At 34.6% G+C, this 13,744-nt stretch overlaps 1 protein-coding gene and 1 pseudogene across 1 annotated transcript; both read right to left on the bottom strand.

Moving 5' to 3' along the window:
- Positions 1 to 3,636: 3,636 nt before the first annotated feature.
- Positions 3,637 to 5,959, bottom strand: LOC145098050 (uncharacterized). Its single transcript, XM_079035734.1, has 3 exons — positions 5,110 to 5,959; positions 3,712 to 4,938; positions 3,637 to 3,668 (listed from the first exon to the last, which is right to left on the bottom strand). Exons 1-3 carry the CDS (start codon positions 5,957 to 5,959, stop codon positions 3,637 to 3,639), a joined length of 2,109 nt encoding a protein of 702 aa, XP_078891860.1.
- A 4,438-nt stretch (positions 5,960 to 10,397) lies between these two features.
- Positions 10,398 to 12,456, bottom strand: LOC145098051 (uncharacterized; annotated as a pseudogene).
- Positions 12,457 to 13,744: the final 1,288 nt, after the last annotated feature.

The following is a 13,744-nucleotide window of genomic DNA, read 5'->3' on the forward strand; positions in this document are numbered from 1 at the left end:
ACATCAGATTTTCCTTTTGTGTATGAAACTTTGGTTGGTTTTGATATTGACGGATTTGGAAAATTTGGTTGTTTTGGTGAAAATTTCATTTTGGCTTGAGTTGAGTTCTTCAAACTTGATGAAGTATTCATGAATTTGCCAACATTTTGAAACTTTTGATTATTTGCAAATTTTTGCGAATTCTCAAATTTTCGATTGTTGTCATATTTGCGAATATATGGAACCTTGTCAACAGAGTTTATTTGTTTATGAAAACTTGAATATGTTTGTGTGTTTTTATTTTGAAATTTTGATGATGTTTCTGAAATTTGTTCTTTTTCATCTCTTGATTTTTCATTAGACACAACTTGCCAGAATATTGCTTTTCTTGCTTTTTTTTTGAAACATTATTTTCTGTTGAATAATTTCCAACCATCAATTTGAATTCATGAGAATTTAGTTTCACTTCAACCTTTGAGTTTTCGACTTTTTCAAAAATTTTGTTTGATTTTTCACCTTTAACCACCCATTTTTGTATTGATTTTTGTTTTTGAAACACATAAGGATTTTGGGTTAAATTGTTTTCTTCTGTGTTCTGATTTGCGAAAAAACCTTCAATTGTGGACTTTTGATTATCTTTTTCAATCATTTTATTGAACTCAGGATGAACTTTTTCAGCATTTCCAGTAGTGACAAAAACTTGATTTGGAAAAATGGTTTTTTCAGTACATACAAAATTTGGATATACCACAGTGTTGGTTTCCAAATAATGTGCGCCTTTATCATTTAAAATTTTGTCAAATTCTTTTGTATTTTCAAACACTTGATCAACCACAACCCTTTGAGGTGTTTCAGTTGAAACTTTCTTTTCTTCTTTATTTACATTTGTGTCATCAGATTTCCAGCTTTCAACTTCTACATTATCAAACTTACAATGTTGCGAAGTTGAAGGTTTATCAATTTCATCCTCTACTATTGAATCAACTATTATTTCTTTACCTTTGATCTTAGATGTGATATTAATGATTGATAATTGAGAACAATCAACCTCTTCTTCCTCTTCTATCTCACTGATTTCACTCACATTATCAGAATTTTCATCAACATCAACATAATTAAATTGTGAGGCAAGAGTTGAATTTTCAGTTTTCTTTATGATTTTCACTTTTTCACTCTTTGTCAAACTTTCATTGAAAATGTTAACCAACTGATCAGCATTCAGAAATTCATCAATTTTGACAATACCATATGAATATCTATCATCAGGTATTTTGTCAAATTGAGCAATTGTGCTTTCGCAATCATAAGAAACAACATCAACCTTTTCACGTTCATACTCAAGAAAAGGTAAAAGTTTCCTATGTTTTTCTTTGCTAATATCAGAAGAATGATGTAAAGCTATTAATTTTGCATACATTCGTTTTGCTAAATTACAATATATGTTTCTTTGTGCTAGTAATAACCTAACATCGTTAGTAAGATTATTCCTATCACAATCTATATTTTTGACTTGCATTTCCAATTTTTCAACTCTGCTCTGCTTTATTTCTAAATCTCTTCGTGTCTCACTAAGTTGCACATTTAATTTCTTAGCTTCATTACTAGCAGACACAATAACAGAATCAAAATAAGCCACAGTATCATCAAATGAAACAATTTCAGCATCATAAGCAGATAAAGGAATATTAAAAGATTCAAGAATTGCATGTACCTTGGTTGTCATGGGTGACTTGTCAGTGGATTTAGACACAAAACATCTCCCTGAAATGTTCTCTTCGCAATCCACAAAACTTGCGAACATTGCTCCATGTGTGGGATGCCTCATTTCCTCATCATCAGATCCTGAAGACCAGATCTGATAAGTTCCACTTTCTTCTTCAGCAGCTTCTCCCTTAGCAACTAATGACACTCCTTTGGTCTTAGCACATAATTCTACAATCTTTTCGGAGTAGTAAGCTTCATCTTTAACTTTTTCTTTCTTCTCTTCTTTCTTTCGCAACATGCAATCAGCTGCGAAATGATTCGCACCATTGCTATAGTGACAATATATTCCTGAATCACCCTTCAACTTTTTCTCTTCATTCGCATTTTTCTGTTTTTCATCTATTTTCTCCATTTTCTTCCTCTCCTCCCCTCCAGTTCTTGTGACAGCATTTTTCGCATCACTATTCTTTCCTTTTGGATTAAAAGGCTTTTTGAAAAATTTGTTAACTCTGTTGTTTGAATAGAATGCTACAGCTTCATCATCGGAGTTCATCAAAAATCCTTCTTCATCTGAATCGTCTTTTTCATCAGTTTCTGATACCTTTGAAACAAGAGCCAAAGGACCACCAATAGCTACTTTTGATTCTTCATACATTTCTGAGACCTCACATTCATGTGTTTTCAGTTGATTGTAGAGATCATTTAATGTAGTTGTATCAAAACTTTGTTGATTCTTAATCATCATGCTCACACTTCGCCATTCCTTGCGAAGACCCATAATGAAATTAAAATTGAATTCCATGAGAGATCTAGTGATACCATACCTATTGCAACGAAACATAAGCTCATTCAGAAGATAATAGTAATTTTGGAGAGTTTTTGCATCCTTTTCTCTGAATTCCTTCAGTTCAACTAGACATTGCTTTACAGAGTTGATCTTCGTTTTTTCGCTACCTTGATACTTTTCTTTTAGAGTATTCCAGATGTCTTTGGCTGTTTTACAACTACGAATGTAATTGTAAACTACAGGAGGTAGAGCACCTCTTAGTTCCCTCATGCACCTCTTTTCATTATTCTTCAGTCGTTTTCGTTGATCTTCAACATCAGGAGATGCAGTGGATGATCCAATTTGTTGAACATTAGTAGGAGCTTGTACTGTTCCATCAATACAATTCCAAAGTTCTTCATCAATTCCATTTAAGTAATCTTCCATTCTATCAGCCCACTGATCATAGTATTCTGGAATCAACATCGGAATTTTGGTTGAGGAACCAAGCAAGTGAGAGAAAGAAGTCATTGTATTCATGTTGAAGTTCGCCATTGATGAACACAGAAAATATCTGAAAACTTGAAAACTTGATGAATTTCAGAATTTGATCAAATGAATTGATCACAAATCACTAATCGATTACTCGACTTAACAATTCAAATACAGAATCAATTCAAATCTGAAGATCAAAAGTGATTTTCAAAACCAAAAATGCGCGGAAAATTTTGAGTAAATTTTGTAACTCAAAAAATCAAATGATTCTTATACGAAAATCAGATCTAAGCAGTTTGAATCCTGCTCTGATACCAATTGAAGAGAATGGTTATCGAGAATTTAGAAAAGAAAAGATAGATTTGAATGATTAAAGATGAAAAACACAAAGAGTAAATATTAATCAGATCTCATATTGATTAAGACTGATTACAGAATAAGCAGAAGAGAGATTTTGTGTTTCGCTATCGTGTTTTTTTTTTTTTTTTTTTTTTTTTTTTTTTTTTTACTTCTAGCCTCAGTCCCTATTTATAGGGAACATACAAAAAATATACTAAGTCTATACATTTTCACTTCGCATACAAAATGACTTAGTAAAATAACATAAAAATGCGAAACATTACAATACACAATATTCGACTTTTTACAATTTACATCTACACTATCCCGTCGAAGTACAGTCAAAACCTGCCTCACATGGTTGACATGCTCACCAAAAGTAGCACTATAAATAAGTATGTCATCAAAATAAACGACTACAAATTTACCAATAAAGGGCCTAAACAACTGGTTCATCACACGCATAAATGTACTAGGAGCGTTTGATAAACCGAAAGGCATCACCAACCACTCATACAATCCTTCACGAGTCTTGAAGGCAGTCTTCCACTCATCCCCAGGCATAAGTTGAATCTGATAGTACCCGCTCTTCAAGTCCAGTTTCATAAAGATAGAGGCACCACTAATCTGGTCAAGTAGGTCATCAAGTCGAGGAATTGGAAATCTATACCTCACCGTGATCTTGTTGATGGCGCGACAATCAACACACATACGCCAAGTACCATCCTTTTTAGAAGTCAACAAAGCAGGAACAGCACACGGGCTCATGCTCTCTCGAACATGACCTTTTGAAATCAAATCCTCCACCTGTCGTCTGAACTCCTCATGCTCTCCGGGACTCATTCTGTAATGTGGCCTATTAGGCAACTGAGCTCCTGGTTGTAAATCAATATGATGTTGGATGTCACGTAAAGGTGGCAAACCATCAGGTAATTCATTAGGGAAAACATCAGCGAATTCCTTGAGCAGAGGGACCATAGCCTCAGGAATTTCAACCTCCTTAGCAACTTCCTTCCCGAGCAATACAAAAATTTCACCTTCCGCCTCCAAATCGTCTTCAAACTTATTAAGGGTTAGTAGAGTACCCGAAGTTCTCGGAACTGGCTCATTTGGATTACTGGGAACCAATGTTATCTTCACACCACCAAAAAAGAAACTGTAAGTGTTAGTCCGCCCGTTATGATCTATGTTAAGATCATACTCCCAAGGTCTGCCCAACAACAAATGACATGCATCCATAGCAACCCCATCACACCACACATCATCTTTATACGTGGTACCAACAGAAAAATGAACAAGGGCTCCTTTAGATACAGTGACCTCGCCACCCTTCTTAAGCCACTGTAGCTTGTAAGGCTTAGGGCGATTTTCTGTTTTCAAAGCCAACTTTTGAACTGCTTCTTCAGATATAAGGTTATCACAACTTCCTGAATCAATAACAAAATTACAAACCTTTCCCAAAATAGTACATGTCGACTGAAAGATGTTGTGTTTGAGCCAATCATCACCAAAAACTTTTGGTGTAAAACAAGACCGCCTTACAACCAAATTTAGCCCCACATCTCCAGTTACAACTTCCACCTCGCATTGATGCTCTTCGTCATACACAGGGGGGTCTTCGTAATTTTCACCGGCATCATCATTTTGCCAATCATCTTACTCAGCAAACAAATGACGTTTTCCGACCTTCTTGCACTCTGATTGTCAGTGACATGTCTCCCCACAACTAAAACACTTCAAGCTGCTACTAACAGTTGTCCTAGGGTTTGGTCTAACACTGTTAGATGTCGGTCTTTGTTGATTAGGCACAACACGGGGTACCATACCACCCGTCCCGGGACTTCCTCCAATATTGGCAGTTGAAGACGAACCGCCCACCCAACGACTTTGTTTCTCAAAAGCCAACGCCCGTTGGTGCGCTTCAGAAATAGATACCGGGTCAAACATATTTACAGAGTCCATGATTTGGACCCGTAGACCCCCAATATATCGAGCAACGAGTTGTTCCTCTGTCTCCTGGATATCGTTTCGGGCAATCAATTGGTAGAACTCAGTTGTGTAATCGTCAACTGATTTGGCACCCTGCTTCAGATTTTGCAACCGTTGGTACATCAACCTTTGAAAATTATGGGGTAGGAAGTTGGATCGTAAACACTTCTTCATCTTCCTCAAAGTCACGACCTTTGACTTTCCGAGCCTGTCTCGTGTCAGTTTCAGTTGTTGCCACCATGCAGATGCCCTACCACATAGCCTGGTAGCAATCAATGACACTCTTTTGTTTTCAGGGACTTCTTTGAACTCAAAAACTTCCTCAACAGTAGCCAACCAGTCGATGAACCCCTCTGGATTCAAACTGACCCCGTCGAATTCTGGGATATCAATTCTCATCCCGGCCTCCCAACGCCTATTGTCACCTCTATGATCACGCCTTGGCCGCCTTTCTAGATCATCTTCAGAATACGAACCATCACTGCCGCCGAACGGGTTCCCAAATTCACCATCTTCCACTTGAGAATGTGTTCGAGACGTTTGCCCTCCTCGATTCATCAGTTCGACCATCCTAACAGTCAGTTGGTCAACCATTTGATCCATCCTCTCCTCCATTCGTGCCATAATACGTTCTTCTAGTTCTTGCTCATGAACATTAGCGGGTGTCCTGTTTCTCCTCGGAGGCATTTTGAACCAGGAATTCAGCTCTGATACCAACTGATGCAACGTAAAAAAAACAACACAAAGATAACCAAGAATGAACCTGTTGATTCTAAAAGAATAGCCAGAACAATCTCTTCAAAACCACGTTGATTCTACGAATACCGTGGGATTGGCTTCAAGATCTGGGTTAACACACATAATTTGGGAGAAAATCGAAAGTTCATAAAATTGATGATTGACCATCCAAATTACATCAAAAACAGTTAAATAAGAAGCAGAAATTAAAATGAAACCCTAAAAGTCCATGGGCCAAATACAAACCCAAAAACAAAACCCAAAAATTAAGGAAAAATAACAAAAATTGCTCATAACTCCATTTAGAAAGCGATTTATGGACTCAAAAATGGGTAAGTCCCCTTTGGGGACTTATTTAGACGTGCTCCTTGCTCCAAGCTTCAATTTGACTGGTCGTAGGCCCAAAACGGAGATCCGTAGCCAAAGTTATGGCCATTTTCGTGAAGCCCCTTTAGTCACACGATCGTGGGTCTCTAGGAACGCAAGGGCCCGATCCTCCACACTAGGGCCCACATCAATTGGGATGTTACAATTCTCCCCCACTTGAACTAGACTTCATCCTCAAAGTCCGATGCTGCAAATAACTCAGGATAATGCTCCCACATATCCTTCTCCGGCTCCCGTATCCACTCAGAGCCTTTTCTATGTTGTCACTTGTCACACCCCCGGCCGAGACGACAGAACATGTCGGGCTGTGCGACTAAGTTCATGGATCACATGCAAATTTAATATATAACACCAGTACGCCAATAAACAAAATAGCATTTACATTCCATATTATTGTTTAAATACAAGGTTTTTACAAATATTAGTAATAATAATACATGAATTACCTTAACTGATAGGCATATGATACAACAATAAGTAAACTAGGTCACCTATAATCCAATCCGTCTTGAATGTCTTTTTAAAGATTTCCTGAGAATACATGTAGTTTTGAGGGTCAACACAAGGTTGGTGAGTGTTACAGATTTTCTGCTAACAACAATATTACTTTTAATAAGTCCAAAAGATTTTATCTTTTTATGAATAACAATAGTTGAAACAGTGTTTGCAATGAGTCTTTAAAAGCCAAAATGTATCTTTGTATAAGTAAATCCATAATTAAAAACCGTATTTGTAATAAACCTTTGAATATCCTTGAAAACCAAACTGTTATGTTAAATAAGTAATTTTGTACTTAAAAATAATTTTGAAAGTAACCAAGCCCATGGTTGTAGTGAGAGACAGAGATATATTCTAGTTAATAACTAGCAAGTTTGTCAACTATTGTCGAGTCTGATCAATAGTTGATCAGAAACTAATAAAACATATAAAAATGCATTCATGTATGATTTTGAAGCATGAGCTTTATTATTATTCCTCCATATATTACGAATATAAAGAGTAAGAGAGTTTTCAAAAGAGAAAACATACATGAATGAAAACCTTTTCATATTTAGGTTAACATCTCAAAGAAAGAATCTTCCTTCTGAAAAGATCACTACATAGTGTGGTTTAATTATAAATAACGATGACTCTTATGTTTTTCTACAAAGCTACTGGGAGCACAGTAACATTCCTAGTCTTATATGTGATTGACATACTAATTCTTGGAATAATGATCTATATAGAAAGATCATGACAACTTAAAAGATTAAGTGAAATTGCATTAATTTTCGAGGATCTAAAAGAGCAGAAGATAAAGGACTCTGAGAGATTTATCTTGTGAAATACCACATGACATAACTTTGAGCACTCCTCAAAATCCTAGTCCAATGTTTTGAACTAGATAATATCATTGTATTCTATATGCTGCTACAATTGGATTAATCATGTATGTCATGACTATGCATGAAGGCTAGATAATTCATATACTTAGAGCATGTTGAATGATACCACTATAATCCAAGAAGAAATCATGGTATGAATTATAGAAACATTCCAAAGAACTTATGGCAACTAGAGAAATATTCCTAATCTACGGAGTGTTTAAAGAAACCTATGCTTAAGTTGTTACACATATGATAAACTTTCAAAAGGATTTATATGACTCGCAATCACAACCGTGTGTGTTCTCATTGTGAATTAATAGAAATTACATGGATAGTAGTTCCATGTATATTTTAATTATAGTTACACATCATAGTTTGAGTACATTGTTATTTGGAGAACCACATATTAAGATCCTTAATTTATAGTTCATTATGACTATGAGTTGTATATATAAAACTAAAAATATTTGTGTTCACAACATTTATACAAATCAATTTTGTCAAATCTACTTAACAAAGCTCCTTCATTAGCTAAAGAATGAAAGTCAAGCTAGTGCTATAGGGCCTTGTTGATATAATTAGTTGTATCTGATTAAAATTTAGTATTTGGATGTTGGAACGGTACATGCAACATATATTTTAATTAGTTGATATATTGGATATAAGTCTTTCATTGAGTAATCGTTGTGTTCTATATTAGCATGTTTAATCCTTGAATAACTAGGTTATTTTAAATGCTCATAGTTGTTCATAGTTGTGGGAGCATCTATGAGGTAAGACTAATATGAGCGGATTTGGTGATTCTCATGGAGATGAGAATAGCAACACCTGCTAACAACTTCATAGGTACTTGAGTAGGACAATAACTATTGGACCGGACCTACATCAAAATCACTTTATGGATCATATTCATGAATGATGTTTTGATCAAGGTTATATCTTTGTATTCTTAGACATGAGATACATATTTGGGACTTGAAGTGTAGGAATTATTATGCTTTGACATGGTCTAACGTTGTTTTGTAAAAGGCAGTTATAAGGGACATCATTGGGTATGACATGAACTACATGATAGGCGTATGTAGTCAAGATGGGATTCGTTCCCTCTTATTTGTTGAGAGGTAGACATCTAAGTCCTTACTAAAAGTTGAACACTAAATAAGATTGATGTCAATCCATATCTCATGTTCAACATAATTTCTGAGACAAAGAAATAACTGATACCACACCTTTAGTAACAAATGTAGCTTAGAACTCCTAGAATTGGTTGCCGATAAGATCACACCCTTCATATGTCATTAGGGGAAGTAGCCCGTTGCTAGACGTCAACTACTGTTTATGTTAGTTTCTAATGAATCTTGTTCAAGTGACATATTATTGAATCTATATGTCCAAGAATCATTTTCAATGATATTGCTAATGATATATGATCCTATGGTCACACCTTTATCAAGTTGACAATTTTTTATATTTATTATTAATATGATTATTAATAAATAATATCATTTCTTGTGTTTATTTAGGAATAATAATTTTTTTGTGAAAATAACAATTAAAGAGAGTATAACTAGTTATTATATCATATGGTATGATTTAATCAGTCATGTACGAAGTTTTCGACACTTTGGTTAACCATGATTAAGTTAATGAGTTAACATACCATTGTTAATAAACTAGTTAGATAACTTTTGTCTTTTTCTTAAGCATAGCCAAAACAATTTTTGTAAGAGACACTACTAGAAAAACAGACTTTTACGACGCTCATTGCACGTCATAAAAGGCTCAGACGACGCGCAAATGCGCGTCAAGGAAGGCCCTGTCATAAAGAGAGACGACGCTTGCGCGTCGTCTATAGACGACACGCATTTACGACGCTCATTTACGACGTGCAATTACGACGCGCAATTACGACGCGCGTTTACGACACGCAATGCGTATCAAGGAAGGCCCTGTCATAAAGGAAGATGACTCGCATTCGCGTGTCATAACCTTACGACGCGCGTGTTAATGACACGCAATGCGTATCAAGAAAGCCCCTGTCAAGAAAGGCCATGTCATAAATGAAGATGACACACGTTTTTGCGTATCGTAAATTTAAATGTTTAAAAAAATTATATATTTATTAATTTTTAAATTAAATTTGCATTTAATTTCTCATAATAGAAATAAAATACTTTTTTGATAGATTTACTAATTTTCAAATTAAATAACACATTAAAAGTCTCATAATACAAAATAAAATACCATAAACAATAAAGATAATTCATTGCACTAAGGACCATGTTAACAAAAGAATATAACATTATATACCATAAGTACCCTCAAGTAATCAATCTCTTACAATGTTACTAAAAATACCCTCAAGTAATCAATGTCTTACAAAGTTAAGAGACTAAGTTGGTATGTAATATGGCACTAAGAAGCCCAAGAATTGTTTGTGTTTTTCCTGTTCCTGGTGGATCCTACATGGACAAAAGGTAAGAATTAAAATTTTCAAAGTACAATGCCTCAATAAGGAAATCAATGGTAAAAGGCAAATCTGAATAAGAACAAACTTTATACATATATACATGGAAGTATTGTAATACACAATAACAGCAACAAATACCAAATTACCCTTTGCTTACCTTTTCTTATGGCCACCTCCAAATGTGAGAATTTGATAAAAGATTTAGGTCACGCATTCTCTCATCAAGCTCTGTATCGAAAAGTGAGAATTTGATAAAAGATTTAAAAAGTGGGAAAATATCAAGAATATAGAGGATAAGTTCGCGTGTCTGGTCATCACAAGTTTCTAGAACCTTCTGGACAACGTAATTTACAAAAGGATCTTTCATCATTGCCTATAGTTTTGTTTTGCATTACAACAAACTCAGTTACCAAAAAGACAATTAATGTGTTTTTTATTTTTACAAAAAAAAAAGAGAGTTGCTGACCTGTAATGGCTCACTTTCATCAGTGGAACCAAGCATTTCGTTTACAAGAAGTTGGCTTTCATCTGGGCTTCCATAAGTTAAGCATTTCTCAACAACATTTGAAGCAAACTTTTGTAGACTCATCTTCACCGTTTCTCCTACAATCTTGTTGATGATAGCTGATCGCTCATGGGGTTTACCATGTTGTAGGACATGCTAATTATAATCAAACAATAATATTATATCAATTAATTCAATCTCAAATCACAAATAAAAAGATATATATATATATATATATATATATATATATATATATATATATTCAAAAGGTGAGTGAGTGAGTACCTGAATAACATAATTTCCATATTGGTCTTGTGCTAGAGTACAAACCGAGTTCATGATTTCATCCATTACAGCTTGTGTATTTCAATCATCATAGTGCTCCAATACCCTCTGTTCATTTCACATATAAGAAGAAGAAAAAAAATAGATAATGAAAGTTATTATTTTTTAAAAAATATATGTTTTACCTGAATGACTCGACATCCATAAGGATGTGATGAAAGAGAAACAACTTGTCCAAAGAAAGAAGAAACTATAAACTGAACACGATCTTGAGTCACACATTCAATACATTTCTGGATTACATGATTACCATTCTGATCACGAACACATTTCATGATTGAACCATCATGCTCAGCCACCATTTCTGTCTGTTGATCAACTTCAACAACCTCCAATGCCTGAGTATAAATCCATGTTATGAATTATTCATCAATATGGGATGACTGATCTTTAAGAAAGATTATATGCTTTTTGACAAATAAAAAAAATATACCTTCTGAATAACTCTGCAACCATACATTTGAAGGCTAAGAGGCAAAACATGACTGATGAGTTGACCAGCTAACTCCCTTCTTTGACTTTTGGTCCCATGCTCAAACAACTGAAAGTGTATGTACAAAATGTTTAAGTATACAACACTATGAAAGAATTAGACATGAAAGGATGATGAATGTACCTTTTGTATCACATAATTTCCAAACACATCACTCATCAAACTACGTGCATGAGGGACAATTTCGGGAAATATTATATTCTTTTCTTCAACTGTGGTCGATTCAAGATTCTGCTGAATAAACCTGCTTCCATATTGATCGGTACTATAACATAAAAGGGAAAAAAAGAAAAAGAACAGAGTCAATGATGCATAAGTCATAACTGAATATGAATGAATAAGAGTAAGGCTTAGTTTGCATACCTAAACTCAATCACATGATCAACAACATCAGAGAGTTCAAAAGACTTGTTTTTGTTGTTCTTGAGCTCATCCAACAATGAAGAAACATATCTTCTATCTAAGCTCATATCACCTTCCGGATTCCAAGATCCAGAAACTCCACCCACTGAATTTCTAAAAGCAGGAGCAAATTGTTGTGACAACTGTCTGGATCTAACTGATGAACATGTAGAATTTTCAAGTAAGTTTCCTTGATATGGAATGCCATGATTATATGTGGGATTCCCATATAGATGATTTAAGCTTCCAGATCTTCCAAAAAGTGGTGAACTGTATTGTTGGTTATGTTGAGCAAGCAGTGCTTCAAGATACACTTTCTGAAGAGCCTGCATATCTTCATGGCCATGTGAAACAACAAAATTATTACATCCCAAAGGAAGATTAGCTGAGTGTGTGTTGACCATGCATTGACCATGTCGTGAACCCATGATTGGTGAATGAAAGTTAGATACAGGTGGGTAGTTACATCGCCTCAAAAATTGCCCTTTTACAGTTGTGTTTAAAGCTGAAGCTGAAAATACAAATTAAAGAATGTAAACAGTAATTAAAGGATTAAGTTTATGGATTTATAAAGTCTAACAAATTACCTGAAGCAAGGTGATTAATCGGAGCGGAGTATCTAGCAGGAATCTGACTAGATAAATCCATAAAGTTATCGACTTGATTACATATTCTGGAACTTTCTAAATTTGCAAATTCATACATGTGAAAGTGGAATGAATTTCTATATGAATTGTTTTCATGTTATATGTACATAAGATATATAGTTAGTTTTGATTCTACTTTATACACCATTTGATAAGAGCGTCCACTATAGGAGAACTTTTTGGTGGAGCTTTTACATGAAAAAACTTAAAATGAAAAGGTTCATTATATCTCCACAATAGGAGAGCTTTTTCAGTTAGTTTTTATGTGATGTTTGTATAAGTTTTCAATTTATAATTGTTTGAAAACCTATGGGACCCACCACTTCCACAATCATTGAAAACAGGTAATTGTTGTTGGGTGACAGCTATGGAGATTTGCATGACTCCGGCGGTGTGTGTGGCGGCTGTTGGTGTTGGACTGCCGGAAAACTAAGCTTTTGTTGTTCCAGATTCTCACCCATACTCAATCACCTTGATGTATTGTAATAACCTTGTAGAAGAGTTAAATAACAAGCCAACAACTGCATTTAAAAAAAACAATTTACATGTATATAATATCAAAAATATATACGCAGAGTATTATGCACTTAACAAATGGATTAGAATGAAGAATGACCAATAGAGTAGTAGTGACATTAACACTTGTCTTTTTATCAGTCAAACACATAATACATAATAGGTGATTTTATACAAAAAAATGAAATAAACAAAGAGTATAGTGTTTTTTTTAAATACCTGCAATGGAACTATGTTGACAACAGGCTGTAAGCAGTCAACAACAAGAGGAACTTGAATTACTTTGCAATATAAAACACCTTCAATGCACCAAAGGTAAACAATAGTAGGTTCACCATCATCCACACATCTGTTAATTCTAAAATCTTTATCCCAAAGAAATTTCCTTTATAAAAAAATCTTTTCTTTTACTAAAACAAAGGTGAAGAAGTCAACAATGGCATGACATTCCATTTTGGAATCCACGACAGCAAAGTAAACAACTGAGTACACCACATTACATGTTTAATCAATTAGAAAACTAGAAAAATAGATAGTAACAAAATGACCGGGCACCACACGTAAGTGTTATCAGCCTTGAATCTCAGTCCAAAACCCATAAA

This window comes from Lactuca serriola, chromosome 4 (genome assembly GCF_051521515.1).
Source record: "Lactuca serriola cultivar US96UC23 chromosome 4, Lser_US96UC23_V15, whole genome shotgun sequence".
In the NCBI taxonomy this organism is placed as follows: domain Eukaryota; kingdom Viridiplantae; phylum Streptophyta; class Magnoliopsida; order Asterales; family Asteraceae; genus Lactuca; species Lactuca serriola.